Source organism: Panulirus ornatus, chromosome 3 (assembly GCF_036320965.1).
Source record: "Panulirus ornatus isolate Po-2019 chromosome 3, ASM3632096v1, whole genome shotgun sequence".
NCBI classification, from domain to species: domain Eukaryota; kingdom Metazoa; phylum Arthropoda; class Malacostraca; order Decapoda; family Palinuridae; genus Panulirus; species Panulirus ornatus.
Window position 1 is genome coordinate 22,581,501 of NC_092226.1, and position 25,501 is coordinate 22,607,001.

A 25,501-nucleotide genomic window follows, 5' to 3' on the forward strand; every position below is an offset into this window, starting at 1 on the left:
TTTCACTTTGGGTAAGAGAAAGGCGAAAGAAGAGCTATCCAAGATACGTGAACAGTATGAGGCCCCCTGTAATTTGGTATATAAGTGCTCATAAGGAAAATATTTGCAGCATCTGTATAGTACCCCAGACGTTTAGGAAATCGATTTTGCAATGCTTAAGGGTAGAATGGAGGATATAGATCCATCTGTCATGTTTATACGATCGTAGAGTTGAACTAGCGAGGCTGTATCATTGGGGGTACAGTCTTGTCAAAGAACTCTCTCCGGAGTCTACATTGCCGTGCAGCCTTGTGTGTGTGTGGTGTGTGTGTGTGTGTGAATTTAGGTTGGAGATCTCTCAAACATGTTTCATTGAATTTGACGGCTAATTCAGCATTTGTCAGTTTCTTGCTGATGTTCGTGTCAAAAGATTCTCTTATTATACTGCTCAGGTAGATTACCAATAAGCTGGCCAAAGTTTTCAGCAGGGGTAGAACAAACTCATGTAGAAACCAGGAGTATAATTCTTCTAAGGTACACAGTAACACAACACAACACAGCGTTTCGTGGACTCGTGTCACATTCTCAGGTGTACGGACAGTACGGTATAGTCCAGGCTATACATACAACAATCAAAAATCATAAACCTAGACCACACCGTACCGTCCCTACACTTGAGAATGACTCACATAAGAGACATGACCATTGCATGAGGAGAGCCAACAATCTTTCCACGGAAAATAATAAAAGAAAAAAAAAATGTATAAATTTGTCCAGCTAGCGGTATAAAGTACCAGATTTTTTACATTTAGAGGGAACGGGCGGACGAGGATGTGTCGTGAATCAGACATTCACAAGAGTGTGGTCAGGTGAACGGCTTGCGGACGTAATTGTGTAGCTAGAGCGCGAAGGATTACGTGTAATAAGCAAAGCCAGAATGTTGGGAGAGTGGCCATCACAGTCTGGAATATGAGGAGGATGTTTGATAATTGGCGTCATATCATAAATCATGTAAAACATAAACAAATGGACTCTATAAATGTCCTTATGTGTAGATATTAATTATGAGACGTATGTGGATGGGTTGATTATATATATATATATATATATATATATATATATATATATATATATATATATATATATATATATATATATATATATAGGGTTAGGGAAAATGATTTGGTAAACAGAGAAGAGGTAGTGAAAGCTTTGCGGAAGATGAAAGCCGGCAAGGCAGCAGGTTTGGATGGTATTGCAGTGGAATTTATTAAAAAAGGGGGTGACTGTATTGTTGACTGGTTGGTAAGGTTATTTAATGTATGTATGACTCATGGTGAGGTGCCTGAGGATTGGCGTAATGCGTGCATAGTGCCATTGTACAAAGGCAAAGGGGATAAGAGTGAGTGCTCAAATTACAGAGGTAAAAGTTTGTTGAGTATTCCTGGTAAATTATATGGGAGGGTATTGATTGAGAGGGTGAAGGCATGTACAGAGCATCAGATTGGGGAAGAGCAGTGTGGTTTCAGAAGTGGTAGAGGATGTGTGGATCAGGTGTTTGCTTTGAAGAATGTATGTGAGAAATACTTAGAAAAGCAAATGGATTTGTATGTAGCATTTATGGATCTGGAGAGGCCATATGATAGAGTTGATAGAGATGCTCTGTGGAAGGTATTAAGAATATATGGTGTGGGAGGAAAGTTGTTAGAAGCAGTGAAAAGTTTTTATCGAGGATGTAAGGCATGTGTACGTGTAGGAAGAGAGGAAAGTGATTGGTTCTCAGTGAATGTAGGTTTGCGGCAGGGGTGTGTGATGTCTCCATGGTTGTTTAATTTGTTTATGGATGGGGTTGTTAGGGAGGTAAATGCAAGAGTTTTGGAAAGAGGGGCAAGTATGAAGTCTGTTGGGGTTGAGAGAGCTTGGGAAGTGAGTCAGTTGTTGTTCGCTGATGATACAGCGCTGGTGGCTGATTCATGTGAGAAACTGCAGAAGCTGGTGACTGAGTTTGGAAAAGTGTGTGGAAGAAGAAAGTTAAGAGTAAATGTGAATAAGAGCAAGGTTATTAGGTACAGTAGGGTTGAGGGTCATGTCAATTGGGAGGTGAGTTTGAATGGAGAAAAACTGGAGGAAGTGAAGTGTTTTAGATATCTGGGAGTGGATCTGGCAGCGGATGGAACCATGGAAGCGGAAGTGGATCATAGGGTGGGGGAGGGGGCGAAAATTCTGGGGGCCTTGAAGAATGTGTGGAAAGTCGAGAACATTATCCCGGAAAGCAAAAATGGGTATGTATGAAGGAATAGTGGTTCCAACAATGTTGTATGGTTGCGAGGCGTGGGCTATGGATAGAGTTGTGCGCAGGAGGATGGATGTGCTGGAAATGAGATGTTTGAGGACAATGTGTGGTGTGAGGTGGTTTGATCGAGTGAGTAACGTAAGGGTAAGAGAGATGTGTGGAAATAAAAAGAGCGTGGTTGAGAGAGCAGAAGAGGGTGTTTTGAAGTGGTTTGGGCACATGGAGAGGATGAGTGAGGAAAGATTGACCAAGAGGATATATGTGTCGGAGGTGGAGGGAACAAGGAGAAGAGGGAGACCAAATTGGAGGTGGAAAGATGGAGTGAAAAAGACTTTTGTGTGATCGGGGCCTGAACATGCAGGAGGGTGAAAGGAGGGCAAGGAATAGAGTGAATTGGAGCGATGTGGTATACCGGGGTTGACGTGCTGTCAGTGGATTGAATCAAGGCATGTGAAGCGTCTGGGGTAAGCCATGGAAAGCTGTGTAGGTATGTATATTTGCGTGTGTGGACGTATGTATATACATGTGTATGGGGGGGGGTTGGGCCATTTCTTTCGTCTGTTTCCTTGCGCTACCTCGCAAACGCGGGAGACAGCGACAAAGTATAATAATTAAATATATAAAATAAATATATATATATATATATATATATATATATATATATATATATATATATATATATATATATATATATATATATATATATATAAATATGGACTGTGTGATGATATAGCAAAGGGATGGAGTTTATGAACGCATTACTATAAGTATCACAAGTGTAAAGGTTGAATGAACGTATTTTTTTTTTTTTTTTGTAGCAACGTAGTTTTTGAAACATCACAAATATATGCATTGTGTATCCTTGTTCGAAAATCACAAATATGTGAAGCGTATGGACCATGCATGGATAAACTGTATAGACATACTTGCTCAAATAGATTGGCGATGTGCGCGGCCGAGCAGAGAATGAAGACGTTCCTCATAGCTTGGACGTGGTAGTTGGACTTGAGCGCCTCCGTCAGTAGTAGAATCTTCGGGTCATACGGCAGGAGGATCGTATCCCCGAACACCTCTTGGAACGACCGCACCACATCCTGCACGCCTGCACGCACGTGCCTCGGGTTAGCTATATGCCGTGTTCTGACGACTCTTAATCTTTGGAAATGCTCATAACAACAGGTGTGAAATTGCCCAGGAAACCAGTTGTTTATGAGCATTATCTACCTTTGTTTTCCTATATCAGTGAGTTTGCCTTCCAGTTTGTGTGTTTCATCATTCTCTATCTGTTCCTTTCCCATGTTTATTTCTAAAACAAGTTCCTCATAAAAGTAGCCGTGTCCGCCTCACCTGGCACGACGTCATCATACACTAGGTAGAACTGGCGTCCGGACGTCTGGCTAATGAGGTACCACACGAGGTCCACTAAGGCCATGTCTTCATCCACGCTCTTCCTGGAGAAGAGGATAACATGTTTTCCTAAATCTAAGTTTGAAGTTCACTCAGAGATAAGAAAAAAGTTGATTTTATATTATTATTTATTAGTTTTTATGGTAATGATCTTAGCAAATCATATGATTTTTGTTAAACTGTGTTTTAGGGTCAAGAATTGCTGTGGTAAGATTGTTTCCTTGTAACCTTTTCCTCATTTTTTGTTTCAAGTGTTTAAAGCGTTTTTTCGTTTGGTATTATCATCGAGGGAGTTTAGAACTAGCTTGTGCCATGTGAGCACAGTGTGTTGATTTGGGTTAAACCTTAACCAGGAGCTCTTATATAAGTAACAGTAGGACTATTGTGCAACACCCAAAACAAACACTGTGCATTCTGTTAAGCTCATTCTGTTTGGCAGGTGCTTGAATGGGATGCTGAGGTCCTGTATAGATATTAGATCTGTAGAAGTTGTGCCTACATGAGATACTTAGCGCGCTGAATGCAGAGTAGGTCTTATTGCCACATATTTGGAAATGAAGCTCATGGGGAATTCAAAAATGAGGTTGAGGAGAGATTCGAGTAGTTTGGAAATTTTAGAAATCAGAGTAAGATAACGACAGCAAGAAGAAGCTCTGGTTCTTAAGCAGAGGAGAAACAGACTAGTAAGCACATGCGTACGCTCAGAGGTTCACTCCTTCATAACACGTAAAGGGATGCCATGCTTGTGTCCAGAGAAAGTTGTACATTTTCAGTTGTACGAAAAGGAAGTATATGGAGGAGTATAGGATTAGTAAGAAGCGTGTCAAGGAGTAAAAGGTGTTTGAATCATCCAAGGCTGAATCTGAAAAGAGGAAAGAACCAAAAAGAGCTCTTTTGTCACTAGGAACGACCACTATGATGTCACTGTAACGAAAAAGCAAAGGAATTGTAGTTGTTGGAAATGCTGTTGACGAAAACCAAAAAGATCCGTGAGTGGAAGAAGAAGAAGAAGAGTGATTGTCGCACTTCCTTCAGGAAAAGGATTACTTCCCCTCATGACTCTCTGCAGCTTAGTTTTTAAGTCCATGCGTGTAACACTTACATAACCAAAGAGGTGACGAGAGAGCAGTTGTCACAGGAAGTTCCGCCAGCGCCTGTAGTGGATGGTGACCTCTTTGTCCTGCCGATGGAACATTAGAATGGCAAAGTTCATATAACATGCTGAAGGACCACAGGATCATTGGACTTGGTGTCATTGAACGCTTTAACACTTAGCTGGTTTGGTAGTTATGGAAAATGTATGTATCACCATTATATTATTAGATATATCTTGAATGACATATTCACTGTCCTCTGTGATATCAAGCAACTTGGATTGGAGGACACTTGAGTGAGGAAGAACATGATGTAAAACAGCAAGAACAAACACATGTACACATTCTGGCTAGTAGATCTTTACTGTCAGTAATACGTTCCTTATATGTATTGTAATAACATATTCAGCAAAGGCTTAGGAATATGGATACCCTCACACTTGTGGACGCGTGTGGGTATTGTGACAATGATGAGTGGAGCACATGGGAAAGGCAGACAAAAGACGGCCCATTAGTCCATGTTTAGGTTATCTGTTTAAAAATGAACTTAACCCGCTGCTTATTCTATTCTAAGTGGATGAGGTGAAGATAGAGCAGTAAGAACGTTCTCTTCTCTCTCCGGTTACTACAGCTAGCGAGAAAAAGAATTAAAAGATGCCATGCATTTGTTTAGCAACCCTGCTTGCTACCATAAAATCTTGTTACGCTACAGGGCTTTTTCAAGATCAAGAGTGCGGAAAAGGAAATTACGCGTGTGTATTTTTGTTTACTTATGTTAATTCAGTAGATAACTGAACTGGTGAAAAATTTATACAACAGGTTTTTGAAGGTATCTCTCGTCTTGCATTAATAACACTTCACGATTCCTTATTCCATTGTCCACCGCATAGATTCGCAATGAAACTTTTCCCACACCAGAGTGTCACATCATTTACCTTTTAAGTTTCATTCATGATCTGATAAGTTTCTCACTTAATTTCATTTTATGTCCACTGGTTGTTCTATCCCTGCATCTTTCGAAGACCTCTTCGCTGTCTACTTCATCATTCCGGTATAAGAATGAAAAGCCTTGATCAAGTTTCCCCTCAGTCTTCTCTCTTCCATGGCTGGTAAATATAAGGCCTTCCTCTTTCAATATAACTCAGCTCAGGTGCCTTCTTTGTTAAGCTTCTCTGGACCTTGTCCATTAATTCTTTGGGTTATTTAAATGCAGTGATTAAACTTGAGAAGCTGAATACTTACTTATTTACACTCTGAAGGCTGCAGGGAGTTTGTCTTCTTTACCCATCTGCTAATGTGGGACTCTGGCAACAGGTTGAGGCCGATGCCAGCTCCAAGATATTACTCATAGTGAGTCTTTCTTGCACTGCGTCCCATTCTCGTTATTCTACAATTAATCTGTTAAATCAACTATGTGTCAGACCAACGCAGGAGTTTGTTTGGTCCCCTTATCACTTCACTTCAGTCATGACCTTAACGTCATTACAAGTGTATCCAGGTATAAGTACAGTCCTTTCGACAAATCATTTGCATATATCAGGAGGAGTAATGGTCCTAGGAACAAACCCTATGTATAATGCACCGACACCACATCTCCATTTCCATAGCCAGGCCCCACAGACCTTTCCATGGTTTATCCCAGACGCTTCACATGCCCTGGTTCAATCCATTGACAGCACGTCGACCCTGGTATACCACATTGTTCCAGTTCACTCCATTCTTTGCACGCCTTTCACCCTTCCTGTATGTTCAGGAACCGATCGTTTGAAATCTTTTTCACTCCATCCTTCCAACTCCAATTTGGTCTCCCGCTTCTCCTTTCCTCCACCTCTGACACATATATCCTCTTTGTCAATCTTTCCCCACTCATTCTCTCCATATGACAAAACCATTTCAAGACACCTTCTGCTCTGTCAACCACGCTCTTTTTATTACCACACATCTCTCTTACCCTTTCATTACTTACTCGATCAAACCACCTAACATCACATCTTGTCCTCAAATATTTCATTTCCAACACATCCATACTCCTCCGCACAACCCTATTTATAGCCCATGCCTCACAACCATATAACATTGTTGGAACCACTGTTTCTTCAAACATAACCATTTTTGCTCTCCGGGATAACATTCTCGCTTTCCACACATTCTTCAACGCTCCCAGAACCTTCGCCCCCTCCCCCACCCCTATCCCCAGGGATAGTATATATATATATATATATATATATATATATATATATATATATATATATATATATATATATATATATTTCATAATATTCTCCATTTCCCGCGACAGCAAGGTAGCGTTAAGAACAGAGGACTGAGCCTTTGAGGGAATATCCTCATTTGGTCCCCTTCTCTGTTCCTTCTTTTGGAAAGTTAAAAACGAGAGGGAAGGATTTCCAACCCCATGCTCCCTCCCCTATCCCCAGGGATAATATATATATATATATATATATATATATGTATGTATATTGGAAAGATGCTCTGTGGAAGGTATTAAGAATATATGGTGTGGGAGGAAAGTTGTTAGAAGCAGTGAAAAGTTTTTATCGAGGATGTAAGGCATGTGTACGTGTAGGAAGAGAGGAAAGTGATTGGTTCTCAGTGAATGTAGGTTTGCGGCAGGGGTGTGTGATGTCTCCATGGTTGTTTAATTTGTTTATGGATGGAGTTGTTAGGGAGGTAAATGCAAGAGTTTTGGAAAGAGGGGCAAGTATGAAGTCTGTTGGGGATGAGAGAGCTTGGGAAGTGAGTCAGTTGTTGTTCGCTGATGATACAGCGCTGGTGGCTGATTCATGTGAGAAACTGCAGAAGCTGGTGACTGAGTTTGGTAAAGTGTGTGAAAGAAGAAAGTTAAGAGTAAATGTGAATAAGAGCAAGGTAATTAGGTACAGTAGGGTTGAGGGTCAAGTCAATTGGGAGGTAAGTTTGAATGGAGAAAAACTGGAGGAAGTAAAGTGTTTTAGATATCTGGGAGTGGATCTGGCAGCGGATGGAACCATGGAAGCGGAAGTGGATCATAGGGTGGGGGAGGGGGCGAAAATCCTGGGAGCCTTGAAGAATGTGTGGAAGTCGAGAACATTATCTCGGAAAGCAAAAATGGGTATGTTTGAAGGAATAGTGGTTCCAACAATGTTGTATGGTTGCGAGGTGTGGGCTATGGATAGAGTTGTGCGCAGGAGGATGGATGTGCTGGAAATGAGATGTCTGAGGACAATGTGTGGTGTGAGGTGGTTTGATCGAGTAAGTAACGTAAGGGTAAGAGAGATGTGTGGAAATAAAAAGAGCGTGGTTGAGAGAGCAGAAGAGGGTGTTTTGAAATGGTTTGGGCACATGGAGAGAATGAGTGATTAAAGATTGACCAAGAGGATATATGTGTCGGAGGTGGAGGGAACGAAGAGAAGTGGGAGACCAAATTGGAGGTGGAAAGATGGAGTGAAAAAGATTTTGTGTGATCGGGGCCTGAACATGCAGGAGGGTGAAATGAGGGCAAGGAATAGAGTGAATTGGATCGATGTGGTATACCGGGGTTGACGTGCTGTCAGTGGATTGAATCAGGGCATGTGAAGCGTCTGGGGTAAACCATGGAAAGCTGTGTAGGTATGTATATTTGCGTGTGTGGACGTATGTATATACATGTGTATGGGGGTGGGTTGGGCCATTTCTTTCGTCTGTTTCCTTGCGCTACCTCGCAAACGCGGGAGACAGCGACAAAGCAAAAAAAAAAAAAAAATAATGGAAAGAATCACAATTTTGCGCGTGATCAAGATATTCCTATGAGTCCACGGGGAAAATGAAACACGAAAAGTTCCCAAGTGCACTTTCGTGTAATAATCACATCATCAGGGGAGACACGAGAGAAATATAAGTCAGTTGATATACATCGAAGAGACGAATATATATATATATATATATATATATATATATATATATATATATATATATATATATATATATATATATATATATATATATATATATATATCCTCTTTGTCAATATTTCCTCTCTCATTCTCTCCATGCGACCAATCCATTTCATTACACCCTCTTCTGCTCTCTCAACCACAATCTTTTTATTACCACACATCTCTCTCACCCTTTCATTACTTACTCGATCAAACCACCTCACACCACATATTGTCCTCAAGTATCTCATTTCCAACACATCCACCCTCTTCCGCACAACCCTATCTATAGCCCAGGCCTCACAACCATATAACAGTGTTAGAACCACTATTCCTTCAAACATACCCACTTTTGCTCTCCGAGATAATGTTCTCGCCTTCCACACATTCTTCAACGCTTCCAGAACCTTCGCCCCCTCCCCCACCCTGTGACTCACTTCCTGCTTCCATGTTTCCATCCGCTGCCAGATCCACTCCCAGATATGTAAAACACTTCACTTCCTCCAGTTTTTCTGCATTCAGACTCCCCTCCCAATTTACTTGTCCCTTAACCTTGCTCTTATTCACATTTACTCTCAGCTTTCTTCTTTCACACACTTTACCAAACTCAGTCACCACACACACACACACACACACACACACACACACACACACACACACACACACAGATACAGACACACACACACACACACACACACACACACACACACGAGAGTGTTGTGATGTGTGAGTGTACTTCTGTGTTGTTAGAATGCATTTTTTCATTTTCTTTCTTTTTGATACGTCAAGCAGTTCTTCCATAACTCACTCACAGTTTGTTTGCCACGAATCAGAAAAGGTGCACAAGTTAGTTGTTTTAATCATTGCTTCTCCTACCTGTCATGAAAACTGCATGACTCGTGGCAGTTGCTAGTAGGAGTGAGATGGCCCTCAGGGCCTCCCCGTAGGAACTGGTAACCATGACACATAGACGACCCCGACACCATCTTCTGCACGTCGTCTGTCGTGTTGATTTGTACAACCTGGCGGAGGGTGGGAGAATGGGAAGACAGTGCGTCGTGCACAGGTCAGCTCATATACTCACATGGATTGTAAACTGTTGTAGTTAAACGAGCTGATCATTCCAACGTTATCAGTTCATTCTGAAATACACTTCTGTACTGGGTGTTAAATCGCAAACCGACATTCACTGGGAACCAGTAACTTTCCTATCCTCTTACTGATAAAAAATTTTCACTGCGTCTAGCGACTTGTCTCCCACACCATATAGTCTGAAATACCTTCCAAAGAGCATCACTATCAACCCTATCATATGCCTTCTCTAGATCCATGAATGCTACATACAAATCCATTTGTTTTTCTAAGTATTTCTCACATACATTCTTCAAAGCAAACACCTGATCAACACATCGTCTACCACTTCTGAAACCACACTGCTCTTCCCCAATCTGATGCCCTGTAGATGCCTTCACCCTCTCAGTCAATACCCTCCCATATGACTTTCCAGGAATACTCAGCAAACTTATACCTCTGTAATTTGAACACCCATCTTTATCCCCTTTACCTTTGTACAATGGCACTATGCAAGCATTCCGCCAATCCTCAGGCACTTCACCATGAGCCATGCATACATTGAATATCCTCACCAACCAGTCAACAACACAGTCACCCCCTTTTTTTTTTTTATATAAATTCCACTGCAATACCATCCAAACCCGCCTCCTTGCCGGTTTTCATCTTCCGTAGAGCTTTCACTACCTCTTCTCTGTTTATCAAACCATTCTCCCTGACCCTCTCACTTCCCACGCCACCTCGACCAAAACACCCTATACCTGCCACTCTATCATCTATCAGATTCAACAAACCTTCAAAATACTCACTCCATCTCCTCTCACATCACCACTACTTGTTATTACCTCCCCATATCCCCCTTCACAGATGTTCCCATTTGTTCCCTTGTCTTACGCACTTTATCTACCTCTTTCCTAAACATCCTTTTATTCTCCCTAAAGTTTAACGATACTCTCTCACCCAAACTCTCATTAGCCCTCTTTTTCACCTCTTGCACCTTTCTCTTGACCTACTGCCTCTTTCTTTTATACATCTCCCAGTCATTAATTTCCGTGCGAAAATTGTCCAAATGCCTCTCTCTTCTCTATCATTAACAATCTTACTTCTTCATCCCACCACTCACTACCCTTACTAATCTGTAATTTGAACACTCATCTTTATCCCCTTTGCCTTTATACTATGGCACTATGCATGCATTCCGCCAATCCTCAGACACTTCACCATGAGCCATACATACAGTAAATATCCTAACCAACCAGTCAACAACACAGTCACCAACTTTTTTTTTTTTTTTATTCCACTGCAATACCATCCAAACCCGCCGCCTTGCCGGCTTTCATCTTCCGCAAAGCTGTCACTACCTCTTCTTTGTTTACCAAACCATTCTTCCTGACCCTCTCACTTTGCACACCACCTCGACCCAAACACCCTCTGTCTGCCACTCTATCATCTAACACATTCCACAAACCTTTAAAATACTCACTCCATCTCCTCACATCACCACTACTTATTATTGCTTCCTCATTATCCCCCTTCACCGATGTTCCCTTTTGTTCTCTTGTCTTACGCAATTTATTTACCTCCTTCGAAAACATCATTTTCTTCTCCCTAAAATTTAGTGATACTCTCTCACCCCAACTCTCATTTGCCCTCTTTTTCACCTCTTGTACCTTTCTCTGGACCTCCTGTCTCTTTCTTTTATACATCTCCCAGTCGTTTGCACTATTTCCCTGCAAAAATCGTCCAAATGCCTCTCTCTTCTCTTTTACAAATAATATTTCTTCTTCATCCCACCACTCACTACCCTTTCTAATCTTCCCACCTCCCACCTTTCTCATGCCACAAGCATCTTTTGCGCAAGCCATCCCTGATTTCCTAAATCCATCCCATGCCTCCCCCACTCCCCTTACGTCTTTTGCTCTAACCTTTTTTCATTCTGCACTCAGACTCTCCTGGTACTTCCTCACACAAGTCTCCTTCCCAAGCTCACTTACTCTCACCTCTCTTTTCACCCCAACATTTTCTCTTCTTTTCTGAAAACCTCTACAAATCTTCACCTTCGCCTCCAGAAGATAATGATCAGACATCCCTCTAGTTGCACCTCTCAGCACATTAACATCAAAAAGTCTCTCAAGCGCCTATCAATTAACACGTAATCCAATAACGCTCTCTGGCCATCTCTCCTACTTACATCCGTATACTTATGTATGATTTATATATCCCCTTGTACAATTGCTTATCCCTGGGGATAGGGGATAGAAGAATACTTCCCACGTATTCCCTGCGTGTCGTAGAAGGCGACTAAAAGGGAAGGGAGCGGGGGGCTGGAAATCCTTCCCTCTCGTTTTTCTTTTTTTTTTTTTCCAAAAGAGGGAACAGAGAAGGGGGCCAGGTGAGGATATTCCCTCAAAGGCCCAGTCCTCTGTTCTTAACGCTACCTCGCTATCGCGGGAAATGGCGAATAGTATGAAAGAAAAAGAAAGATATATATATATATATATATATATATATATATATATATATATATATATATATATATATATATATATATATATATATATATATATATACATATTTTTTTTTTCTTTCGTACATATTCGCCATTTCTCGCGTTAGCGAGGTAGCGTTATGAACAGAGGACTAAGCCATAGAGGGAAAAACCTCACTTGGCCCCTTCCCTGTTCCTTCTTTTGGAAAATGAAAAACCGGAGGGGAGGATTTCCAGCACCCCGCTCCCAATGTAGGTTTGCGGCAGGGGTGTGTGATGTCTCCATGGTTGTTTAATTTGTTTATGGATGGGGTTGTTAGGGAGGTAAATGCAAGAGTTTTGGAAAGAGGGGCAAGTATGAAGTCTGTTGGGGATGAGAGAGCTTGGGAAGTGAGTCAGTTGTTGTTCGCTGATGATACAGCGTTTGTGGCTGATTCATGTGAGAAACTGCAGAAGCTGGTGACTGAGTTTGGTAAAGTGTGTGGAAGAAGAAAGTTAAGAGTAAATGTGAATAAGAGCAAGGTTATTAGGTACAGTAGGGTTGAGGGTCAAGTCAATTGGGAGGTGAGTTTGAATGGAGAAAAACTGGAAGAAGTGAAGTGTTTTAGATATCTGGGAGTGGATCTGGCAGCGGATGGAACCATGGAAGCGGAAGTGGATCATAGGGTGGGGGAGGGGGCGAAAATTCTGGGGGCCTTGAAGAATGTGTGGAAGTCGAGAACATTATCTCGGAAAGCAAAAATGGGTATGTTTGAAGGAATAGTGGTTCCAACAATGTTGTATGGTTGCGAGGCGTGGGCTATGGATAGAGTTGTGCGCAGGAGGATGGATGTGCTGGAAATGAGATGTTTGAGGACAATGTGTGGTGTGAGGTGGTTTGATCGAGTGAGTAACGTAAGGGTAAGAGAGATGTGTGGAAATAAAAAGAGCGTGGTTGAGAGAGCAGAAGAGGGTGTTTTGAAGTGGTTTGGGCACATGGAGAGGATGAGTGAGGAAAGATTGACCAAGAGGATATATGTGTCGGAGGTGGAGGGAGCAAGGAGAAGTGGGAGACCAAATTGGAAGTGGAAAGATGGATTGAAAAAGATTTTGTGTGATCGGGGCCTGAACATGCAGGAGGGTGAAAGGAGGGCAAGGAATAGAGTGAATTGGAGCGATGTGGTATACCGGGGTTGACGTGCTGTCAGTGGATTGAATCAAGGCATGTGAAGCGTCTGGGGTAAACCATGGAAAGCTGTGTAGGTATGTATATTTGCGTGTGTGGACGTATGTATATACATGTGTATGGGGGGGGGGGCATTTCTTTCGTCTGTTTCCTTGCGCTACCTCGCAAACGCGGGAGACAGCGACAAAGTATAAATATATATATATATATATATATATATATATATATATATATATATATATATATATATGTATATTTTTTTTTTTTTTTTTTTTTTGTCGCTGTCTCCCGCGTTTGCGAGGTAGCGCAAGGAAACAGACGAAAGAAATGGCCCAACCCACCCCCATACACATGTATATACATACGTCCACACACTCAAATATACATACCTACACAGCTTTCCATGGTTTACCCCAGACGCTTCACATGCCCTGATTCAATCCACTGACAGCACATCAACCCCGGTATACCACATCGCTCCAATTCACTCTGTTCCTTGCCCTCCTTTCACCCTCCTGCATGTTCAGGCCCCGATCACACAATCTTTTTCACTCCATCTTTCCACCTCCAATTTGGTCTCCCTCTTCTCCTCGTTCCCTCCACCTCCGACACATATATCCTCTTGGTCAATCTTTCCTCACTCATTCTCTCCATGTGACCAAACCATTTCAAAACACCCTCTTCTGCTATATATATATATATATATATATATATATATATATATATATATATATATATATATATATATATAATATATATGCGTGTGTGTGTATATGGTTTGTTGTGTATGAAGTTATGTATATGTGGTAGGATTATTGAATAGGTGAGAGGATAGGATGTGTTTAGAAGACGGAATAAAGACTGACAGCGTCTTTCCCGATAATTTAATGGGAGAGGAGACAGTGAACGCATTTAGCATTATTAAGTGGAATAAAGCTGAAGGATTGGATGGAATTGCAATTCACTTCCTCAAGACAAATCATAGCATCCTTGATTGGGTAGTTTGGATATTCATCGTTTCTATGACCCATGATGAGGTGCCTGGGGACTGGCAGAATGCTTGTATAATGCCCTACTAGAAAGGCAAGGAGAACAAAAGTGATTGACAGAATTACAGAGGTGTATGTTCGTTGAGAATGGCTGGTAACATGTACGGGAGAATGGTGATTGAGACGGTGGCGGCAAGCACAGAACCTCTGACTGGAAAGGAGCTGTGCGGTTTCAGGAGAAAATGTATTATGGAACAGGTGTTTGCTTGTACAGTATTCTTGAGAATTAGTTAAAGAAAGAAACTGAATTGTATGTGGCATTTATGGATGTGGATAAAACTTATGATAGCTTTGACGGGGAGGCTTTGTGAAATGTGCTACGAATACACAGATTAATTGGAAAGTTATTCGACACAGAGACGAGACTTAATCAGACCTATTAGGCGTGCACGCTGGTATCATATGAGGAGAGTACGTTCATTGCTCTCGATGAGGGCAAGTTTGATTAAGAACGTTTAATGCCACCATGTTTCTGTCATCTGTCTCTGAACGAGGTAGTAGAGGGGGTAATTGTAAGGGTCTTAGAGCAAGGGACAGGTCCACCGTTTACAGGGGTCGGGGAGCATGGGAGATGAATCAGTTGGTGTTTGCAGATGATAACGTGTTGGTGGAGGACTCTGGAGGAAAACTCCAGAAACTTGTGAGAGAATCTGGGAGAGTATGTGAAAAAGGAGAAGTTGAGAATGAGTGAAAGTTCGGTAATGAGGTACAGGAAGACGATAAGACATAACGATTTGTGAGTGAGTGTGATTGGTGAGGACCTGGAGGAAGTGTAGTGATATAGATTCCTGGCGTTGGATTTGGCAACCGAAGTGAGTCATAGGGTGAGAGAGAGGGATGAGGTTCTGGGTGCACAGAGGAGTGTGCGGAAGGAAAGATCATTGTCTGTTAGGGCAAAGATGGGTGTGTGTGAAGGTATAGTGATCCCACCGCGTTGTAGATACAATAAAACGTAAGAAGGTGGCCGTGTTAGAAATGAACTGGTTGAGAACAATACTTGGTGTGTGGCGGTTTGATTGTGTAACGAATGGTAGTGTAAGAGAGAGGAGTGATAGTAGATGTGATAGTACATAGGTTAATGATATGCGGAGCATGATTAATCACGGTGTGTTGAAATGATTCGGACGTATGAAGTGGATAAGTAAAGAAAGAGTGACCGAGAAGCTATACATATTGAAACTGAAGGTAAGAGACAGAAGTGAGAGATCAGGAAGATGGGTGTTTGAGTGAAAGAAGCTTTGGGATATCGAGGTTTGTACATTTAGGAAATTAGTAAGCACGAGAGGGATAGAATGAATTGGATCGATGCGGTATACAGGGATCGACGGTTTGTTAACTGATTAAAGCAGGGTATATGAAGCGGTTAAGGCAAACCATAGAATCGTCTGAGGGGCTTTGTAATAGATGGATAGATTGCAGGTGACATCTTGTTATGATGGTCCATATGTGTGATATCAGACAGGTCATCAGGTAGAGGTGATCACATAGATCAAAGTAGTTATTCATTTTTTTTTTCTTATGTCAATTAGACAGCAGTAATGCAACTGGCAAACTCTAACCGAATCATCATGTCATAAACTTGCTACAGATTATGCAGTAACAGCAAAATAACAGAATATAAGTAGGTGACCATTTTGAAATACGTACATTCAATAAATGTTCAAACTGGGTGAATACAGCTGACTCCTTAAAACACAGCTATTTTGATGTTACAACATTAACAGCTGGTCTGCATACTAATTTCAGAATCCTTTAAAACAAAGTGAGATAAACGGAGCCTGACCTAGCGGTGCACCTGACCTGCTGCAGACTAGAAAATGAATCACTAACCTTTCGTGTGTTATTCACTAACAACAGATCCCTCAGCCCGGCTTGTTGACAGGGGCCACCGTCATAAGCCAACACCAAGATACATTCACTGAGTTCTTGGCTATCCCCGGCTCCCGACACCTGGCTCAGTGATGCCTTATCCATCAACAGTATTGAAACATTCTTCGTGTTTTTTATATCTAGGACATTCTGAAATTTTCTGGTCGCCTCCTTGCTTCGAGATGCAGTATCTGTTGCTTCAGCAGATTCCGTCACTGAAACTTTCAGATACTCTTCTGAAGAGGTTTCATTCCCGTCTTTACTAGCAGACCGAAACGGTTCTCTCAGCGGTCCTCTTTCACTTGTAGACAGCACAGGATTGTGGGGAGTCAACACTCGGACTAACGTGTCAAGTAAGTTATCCTGGTGGTACTTTCCGTGGCTTGAGGCCATCCCTGGCTGGGCTTCCACAGATGTTGAGGACGTGAGGACGATGAACAACAGCGTCGAGTGAGGTCTCACCATCTTTACCTGGAGCGAGAGAGGATAAGATTGTTCATTGTTGATAAAACTGTTCCAAGGCATGAGTTCTTTGACGTCATATGACATGATATCATATCAACTTTCCTGTATTACTGGTCGTACGAGAACTAAGAGAAATGAAACGTTATCTCTGCTTTACCTCTTCTTTACACACGGCAGCATGAATATAGAACATACTTGGTATGATGGAAAGCTTACTCATGTAGGACTTGATTTTGCACATGTGATGTAGGACGTCAGAGGGAGACCTGTGGGGTGACAGGACCCAAAGAGGAAATACAATCAAAGCAACTTCGTGGGACTGATCGAGTCTTTTGAGAGTAGTAAGAAGATCATGATTAAGTGGGGTAGAAAGTCCAGTGACACACGATTCGGCGGAAAACGTCAATAGGCAAGAGCTCTGGTGTGTACTATGGAGGACGTGTGGAGGAAATTGTAGCCAGCCGGCATATTGAAGTACAGCAATGCAAGCAGTGAATACTACAAAGTAGGGAGGAAGGAAATAAGAGATTTCGAACGAGAGCGTTGTGGACAAAGGGAAAGACAATCCATACCTTTTCCGCGAGTTCATCAGGAACAATTTGTCAGGTATAGAGCTGCTAATCATACTAATGGACAAAGAATGAAGAATTCTTTTGGAAGACGAGGAAATAATTGAGGAACTGAATGACAAATCTAAATGTTTTCACTGTGGAGGACACTACTGCACCAGGATGACCAAGGTAAAAAGAATATGGCGAAGTCTTAGAAAATAAAGTAGTTAATGGAAATTACGTAATCCGGCGATTAAAACAACTCATCCCATAAAGGCCGTCCATGGTTTTGATGAAATCCCCCAATACTTTCTGAAAGAATGTTCAAGGGGGTTGCTCAATCACTCGAAATGCTGTTTAGTAAGTATCTAATAGAAGAGGAATTCCAGTGATGTGGATGAGGGTAAATGCTGTGTCAGCATTTAAGAAATATGAACAGAAGATTGCGCTGAACCACATGATAGTCTCACCAACTAGTGTGATTTGCAAAATACTGTAAGATATGGTCAGAAAACAAATGAACCACAACTTGTGAAAGAGAAATTGTTTAATTGGAAGACACTATTATTTAAGGAAAAGATCATGCAGGACAAGACCACGCTGTCTACCCAACCCTCTCCTTCATGTGAGGTGGGATTTACCGCGTTGTACACGTGTGAAAACTACAATGCCTCAGGAAACTACAATGTAATATAACAATCCTCATGTCCCGCTGAGTAAGTTTTGGGATTTTCGGAATAAATTAGGAATATTCAGCACAATCCTTAACCTGTGGTTGAACACATGAGGAAAGGTCATAACATGAATCGGCATCTCACCATTGATACGAAAATTGTAGAGTACTGTACAGATCAGGAAAGACTACAAGTGACAGACAGTCTACATGAGTGAAAAAGATTATCGTCATTGACCAAACTACAGGCCAAGGTAAGGCAATTATTCCTGAAAGTCCCTAATCATCTTATCGTGCTATTATGCATCGCACTCCATTACCTTATTACAGTATTTATTGTCATATATCAAAGCTAGAGAATGGATATGAACAAGTGGAGCAGCTGTGTAGTCAGTTTTAACGCCATTTCGCTGAGGCGGGAAACGGTGAACAGTTATAATGTATGTATTTCTCGTTCATAAACGCCCATCTCATTTCTTTACACATAATCTTACTGGAATTCTGTATCTAAAGCGAGAGCATTAGCACCGGAATGAAAGGCACTTCTCTTTATCCATCACCATCTCCGTAGTGAAGCGTCCAGAGGAATTTGAGTCAACGTGCACGCTTGTCTGCTGTTGGGTCTCGTGGTTATCAGAAGCTACAATTCATGAATCTAGTCTAAATCTGAAACATAATCTGAACTTGTAGCCCTAAGAAATATCCATCATCTCTAAGTGGTAACGAAACCAGAATCTGTAACGAAATCTAAACTTATAGTCTCAACAAAATAGCCATCATCTCTAAGTGTTAACAAAACCAGAATCTGTAACGAAATCTAAACTTATATAGTCTTAACAAAATAGCCATCATCTCTAAGTGGTAACGAAACCAGAATCTGTAACGAAATCTAAACTTATATAGTCTTAACAAAATAGCCATCATCTCTAAGTGGTAACGAAACCAGAATCTGTAACGAAATCTAAACTTATATAGTCTTAACAAAATAGCCATCATCTCTAAGTGGTAACGAAACCAGAATCTGTAAGGAAATCTGAACTTATAGTCTTCACAAAATAGCCATCATCTCTAAGCGGGAACTTACATGCAGTTATCGCGAGCGCCGTAGCCGAGGTGTTGCACTGGTCTCGGCCTCCTGCTGAGGTGTGAGGCTTTGCGTCGCCCTCACCTCGCTAAGTACTAGATACAGGTTGCCAGATCGAGGACTGTCCCCTATCAACACAAGTCACAGAGGTCCTCTAAATGTCAGCACAACCGAATTCGACTTTCTCAGTTCTCTGAGGTCGTAAGGAAGTGTCTAAAACGTTACAGTTTAATTATTGGGACAAATAATAGATACTGTCAGTGAAGAGCGACCGCCGCTAAAGTTGAAATTTACTCTAATACAAGATCCTTTGTGTGTGTATGTATGTATGGATGTATCTATCTATCAGTCTATCTATCTCATTCTATCTCTCTCTCTCTCTCTCTCTCTCTCTCTCTCTCTCTCTCTCTCTCTCTCTCTCTCTCTCTCTCTCTCTCTCTCTCTCTATATATATATATATATATATATATATATATATATATATATCATTATATGTATATTTATTTATTCATCTAATGTACTTAAACGCTGTTTTCCACGTCAGCGAGGTAGCGTCAGGAAACAGACGAAAAAATGGCCCTACCCACCCTCATACACATGTATATACATAAACGCCCATACACGCATATATACAAGCATATACATTTCAACGTATACATGACATATACATACACAGACGTACACATATAAACGCATGTACATATTCATATTTGCTGCCTTCAATCCATTCCAGTCGCCACCCTGCCACATATGAAATAGCATCCCCTCTCCCTTCCCCCACCAGCGAGATAACACCAGGAAAAGACAAAAAAGGCCACATTCGTTCACACTCAGTCTCTAGCTGTCATGTGTAATGCACCGAAACCACAGCTCCCTTTCCACATCCAGGCTCCACAGACCTTTCCATGGTTTACTCCAGACGTTCCACATGCCCTGGTTCAGTCCATTGATAGCACGTCGACCCCGGTATACTACATCGTTCCAATTCACTCTATTCCTTGCACACCTTTCACCCTCCTGTATGTTCCGGCCCCGATCGCTCAAAATCTTTTTCACGCCATCCTTCCACCTCCAGTTTGGTCTCCTGCTTCTCGCTTCTTCCTTCCACCTCTGACACATATATTCCCTTTGTCGATCTTTCCTCACTCATTCTCACCATGTGTCCAAATCACTTCAACACACCCTTTTCTGCTGTCTCAACCACACTCTTTTTATTACCACACATCTCTTTTACCCTTTCATTACTTACTTGATCAAACCACCTCACGTATTGTCCTCAAACATTTCATTTCCAACACATCCACTCTCCTCCGCACAACCATATCTATGGCCCATGCCTTGCAACATTGTTGGAACCACTATCCCTTCAAATATACCCATTTTTGCTCTCCGAGATAACCTCGCCTTCCACACATTCTTCAACGCTCCCAGAACCTTCGCCCCCTCCCCTACCCTGTGACTGACTTCCACTTCCATGGTTCCATCCACTGCTAAGTCCACTCCCAGATATCTAAAACACTTCACTTCTTCCAGCCTTTCTCCATGCAGACTTCCAAATTAACTTGTCCCTCAGCCCTACTGAACCAAATAACCTTCCTCTTATTCACATTTACTCTCAACTTTCTTCTTTCACACTCTTTACCAAACTTAGTCACCAACTTCTCTAGTTTCTCACCCTAATCAACTACCAGCGCTGTATCATCAGCGAACAACTGACCCACTTCCCAAGCCCTCTCATCGAGAACAGATAGCATAGTTTCCCTCTCTCCAAAACTCTTGCATTCACCTCCCTAACCACACCATCCATAAACATTTCTAACAACCAAGGACACATCACGAACCCCTGTCGCAAACCGACATTCACTGGGAACCAATCACTTTCCTCTCTTCCTACTCATACACATGCCTTACATCCTTGGTAAAAGCTTTTCACTGTATATAGCATCTTATCTCCCACACCATATATTCGTAGAACCTACCACAAAGCATCTCTATCAACCCACAGACCTTTCCATGGATTACCCCAGATTCTTCATATGCCCTGGTTCAATCCATTGGCAGCCCATAGACCCCGGTATACCACATCGTTCCAGTTCACTCTATTCTTGCACTCCTTTCACCCTCCTGTATGTTCAGGCCTCGATCGCTCAAAATCTTTTTCACTTCATTCTTCCACCTCCAATTTGGTCTCCCGTTTCTCGTTCTCCCCTTTCCTCTGACACATATATCCTCTTTGTCAGTCTTTCTTCACTCATTCTCTCCATGTGACCAAGCCATTTCAAAACACCCTCTTCTGCTCTCTCAACCAGACTCTTTTTATTACCACACATCTCCCTTACCCTATTATTACTTACTCGATCAAACCACCCCACACCACATATTGTCCTCAGACATCTCATATATTTATATATATACACAGACATATTCATATATACACATGTACATATTCATACTTGCTTTCATCCATTTTAGTCGCCAACCTCGCCCCACAGGAAACAGCATCACTACCCCACGCTTCAGAGAGAAAACTACGTCACAAAGATTAGATATGATATGTAAAATGCAAACGAAACATTAATAAGAAACACTGGGAAAAAAATACAGTACGTACCACAAAAATGTAAGGGAAAACACTAAAAGCGAAACAAAATAACAGTGTCATGAAGGATAGTATGGTTTACAATCTAAATACTGTACAAAATATTGAAACAAACATAGAAAAAAATTCATTTGAGGAAACACAGAACAATATTTAACGAGGTATGAATATAGAAAGTCCATCACTAAAAACAGTAAGTTTGGCCAAGCGATACCGTTATTGTTCGTATGTGGAGTTGAGGTCAGGTTTGGCTCCTCTGACCTTCGTAACCCAGGACCGGGATGGTCAGTGTCGCGTTCCTCCTGTCGAGAAATGGCGGACTTGGTAGCTTGTGGCGGGTCAATGACGTGTCCCATCTGTCTTAAAACGGCATTAGGTTTACATCCTATTGGCGGGCCATCAAAGAGCTGTATGGGGGTGGTCAAGTTTGTCTGGATGTTGATGACAGGTGCTCCCTCTCTTATGTGAATGGCTTCTAATATCTGTAGTCTCCTCCGATCACTGCAACTAGTAATGATTTTAGTGTTATTCACTATAATCTTCCTCGTTAGTTTTGCTCCTTGCTTTTGTTCATGATGTTGTTTGATTCCACCTTCTTGTAAGTGGAGCGAGGGATGGCTTCTCAGGGTGCACTTGTATATCCAATGTAGCTTTATGTGGTGAGGCTGACAGTCCCCAGTATTGCATCAGTATTCATCTATGACATCGGTACGTTACAAACTTCCTGAGTGACCTACCATATTGTTGTTCATTACGAGCGAACATGTTTTCGGATTGTTGTAGTATATCATCAAGCTGATATCCTTGTCTTCATCAGTCGTGTTAGTTTACATTTGGGTACATATCTATAACCTTGAAAAAACAGAAATGCCCAGTTTTGTAATTCAACATTACAGATTTATCCTTATTCCAAATTTAGTGCAGTTTTCCCATGTAGTGTTAACTAATGTAAACAGACGCACCTTCATTGTTCTGTGTAAAATGTCAGTTCTAGGTAGCTCACCATTCTACCTACCTCACTATTTCCTTTCTCAGTAAAAATGCAGAAATTATATTCGTTTCGACTTTTTGACTTCGCAAAGTTAGAAAAAAAAATCCCTCGCAAGTAGTTATAAAAGTCAGTTTCACATAAGGCTAAATGCTAAAGGGAAGGTCATACAATTGACTTTTAAAGCTCATTCAAGTGTTAGGAAGCTGGGTTGGGTGAGTGGAGGTAAACTTTGAAAGGATATAGTGTAGTTTTCATCACTTAAAAATTATAGATCATTGTACAGCTTCTGTTAGCAAACATTTGCTATTTGTTATACGTTCACATTTTATGAGAAGGAATTGTACCACCAGACTTACATTAGAACTTCCCGTCTTACCTGTTACACTCTCTCTCTCTCTCTCTCTCTCTCTCTCTCTCTCTCTCTCTCTCTCTCTCTCTCTCTCTCTCTCCTTACATACACACTATATATATATATATATATATATATATATATATATATATATATATATATATATATAGGACTGGTGATTGGGAATACCTGGTTTAAAAAGAGAGATATACATAAGTATACGTATGTAAGTAGGAGAGATGGCCAGAGAGCGTTATTGGATTACGTGTTAATTGATAGGCGCGCGAGAGACTTTTGGATGTTAGAGGTGCAACTGGAGGGATGTCTGATCACTATTTTGTGGAGACGAAGGTGAAGATTTGTAGAGGTTTTCAGAAAAGAAGAATGTTGGGGTGAAGAGAGTGGTGAGAGTAAGTGAGCTTGGGAAGGACACTTGTGTGAGGAAGTACCAGGAGAGACTGAGTACAGAATGGAAAAAGGTGAGAACAAAGGAGGTAAGGGGAGTGGGGGAGGAATGGGATGTATTTAGGGAAGCAGTGATGGCTTGCGCAAAAGATGCTTGTGGCATGAGAAGCGTGGGAGATGGGTTGATTAGAAAGGGTAGTGAGTGGTGGGATGAAGAAGTAAGATTATTAGTGAAAGAGAAGAGAGATGCATTTGGACGATTTTTGCAGGGAAAAAATGCAAATGAGTGGGAGATGTATAAAAGAAAGAGGCAGGATGTCAAGAGAAAGGTGAAAGAGGTGAAAAAGAGGGCAAATGAGAGTTGGGGTCAGAGAGTATCATTAAATTATAGGGAGAATAAAAAGATGTTTTGGAAGGAGGTAAATAAAGTGCGTAAGACAAGGGAACAAATGGGAACTTCAGTGAAGGGGGCTAATGGGGAAGTGATAACAAGTAGTGGTGTTGTGAGGAGGAGATGGAGTGAGTATTTTGAATGTTTGTTGAATGTGTTTGATGATAGAGTGGCAGATATACTGTGTTTTGGTCGAGGTGGTATGCAAAGTGAGAGGGTTAGGGAAAATTATTTGGTAAACAGGGAAGAGGTAGTAAAAGCTTTGCGGAAGATGAAAGCCGTCAAGGCAGCAGGTTTGGATGGTACTGCAGTGGAATTTATTAAAAAATGGGGTGACTGTATTGTTGACTGGTTGGTAAGGTTATTTTATGTATGTATAACTCATGGTGAAGTGCCTGAGGATTGGCGGAATGCTTGCATAGTGCCACTGTACAAAGGCCAAGGGGACAAAAGTGAATGCTCAAATTACAGAGGTATAAGTTTGCTGAGTATTCCTGGTAAATTATATGGGAGGGTATTGATTGAGAGGGTGAAGGCATGTACAGAGCATCAGATTGGGGAAGAGCAGTGTGGCTTCAGAAGTGGTAGAGGATGTGTGGATCAGGTGTTTGCTTTGAAGAATGTATTTGAGAAATACTTAGAAAAGCAAATGGATTTGTATGTAGCATTTATGGATCTGGAGAAGGCATATGATAATGTTGATAGAGATGCTCTGTGGAAGGTATTAAGAATATATGGTGTGGGAGGCAAGTTGTTAGAAGCAGTGAAAAGCTTTTATCGAGGATGTAAGGCATGTGTACGTGTAGGAAGAGAGGAAAGTGATTGGTTCTCAGTGAATGTAGGTTAGCGGCAGGGGTGTGTGATGTCTCCATAGTTGTTTAATTTGTTTATGGATGGGGTTGTTAGGGAGGTGAATGCAAGAGTTTTGTAAAGAGTTACAAGTATGCAATCTGTTGTGGATGAGAGAGCTTGGGAAGTGAGTCTTGTTGTTCGCTGATGATACAGTGCTGGTGGCTGATTCATGTGAGAAACTGCAGAAGCTGGTGACTGAGTTTGGTAAAGTGTGTGAAAGAAGAAAGCTGAGAGTAAATGTGAATAAGAGCAAGGTTATTAGGTACAGTAGTGTTGAGGGTCAAGTCAATTGGGAGGTAAGTTAGAATGGAGAAAAACTGGAGGAAGTGAAGTGTTTTAGATATCTGGGAGTGGATTTGGCAGCGTATGGAACCATGGAAGCGGAAGTGAATCATAGGGTGGGGGAAGGGGCGAAAATTCTGGGAGCGTTGAAGAATGTGTGGAAGTCGAGAACATTATCTCGGAAAGCAAAAATGGGTATGTTTGAAGGAATAGTGTTTCCAACAATGTTGTATGGTTGCGAGGCGTGGGCTATGGATAGATTTGTGCGGAGGAGGGTGGATGTGCTGGAAATGAGATGTTTGAGGACAGTATGTGGTGTGAGGTGGTTTGATCGAGTAAGTAATGTAAGGGTAAGAGAGATGTGTGGTAATAAAAAGAGTGTGGAAGCTGGGAGGTGCAGCAGTTGAGGAAGGGTTATAAGTGTGGAATGTGTGGGCATTACTCATAGGGAAGGAGTTTAAATGAATGGAGGTGTTGAAGAGAAAGCTGCAGGAGCTGAAAAAAAGACAATGAGAGTTGGGATGAGTGTGTAT

The 25,501-nt window shown here is 41.5% G+C and overlaps 2 protein-coding genes across 2 annotated transcripts in view; one reads left to right on the forward strand and one right to left on the reverse strand.

Moving 5' to 3' along the window:
* The window catches only part of LOC139761331 (uncharacterized), a 63,822-nt gene that overhangs the window by 24,881 nt on the left and 13,440 nt on the right, over positions 1 to 25,501 (forward strand). The window lies entirely within an intron of this gene.
* On the reverse strand, positions 4,526 to 22,054 carry LOC139759449 (uncharacterized). Its single transcript, XM_071681593.1, has 6 exons — positions 21,960 to 22,054; positions 16,949 to 17,057; positions 16,288 to 16,797; positions 9,561 to 9,706; positions 4,782 to 4,859; positions 4,526 to 4,541 (listed from the first exon to the last, which is right to left on the reverse strand). Exons 1-6 carry the CDS (start codon positions 22,052 to 22,054, stop codon positions 4,526 to 4,528), a joined length of 954 nt encoding a protein of 317 aa, XP_071537694.1.

Coding starts and splice junctions, on each gene's coding strand:
- LOC139759449 (XM_071681593.1), bottom strand. CDS start 22,054: ATGGGACACGTCATTGACCCGCCACAAGCTACCAAGTCCGCCATTTCT. Junction 16,798..16,948: donor CTGCCGTGTGTAAAGAAGAG/GTAAAGCAGAGA, acceptor CTCTCGCTCCAG/GTAAAGATGGTGAGACCTCA. Junction 9,707..16,287: donor TAGTGAATAACACACGAAAG/GTTAGTGATTCA, acceptor ACCCTCCGCCAG/GTTGTACAAATCAACACGAC.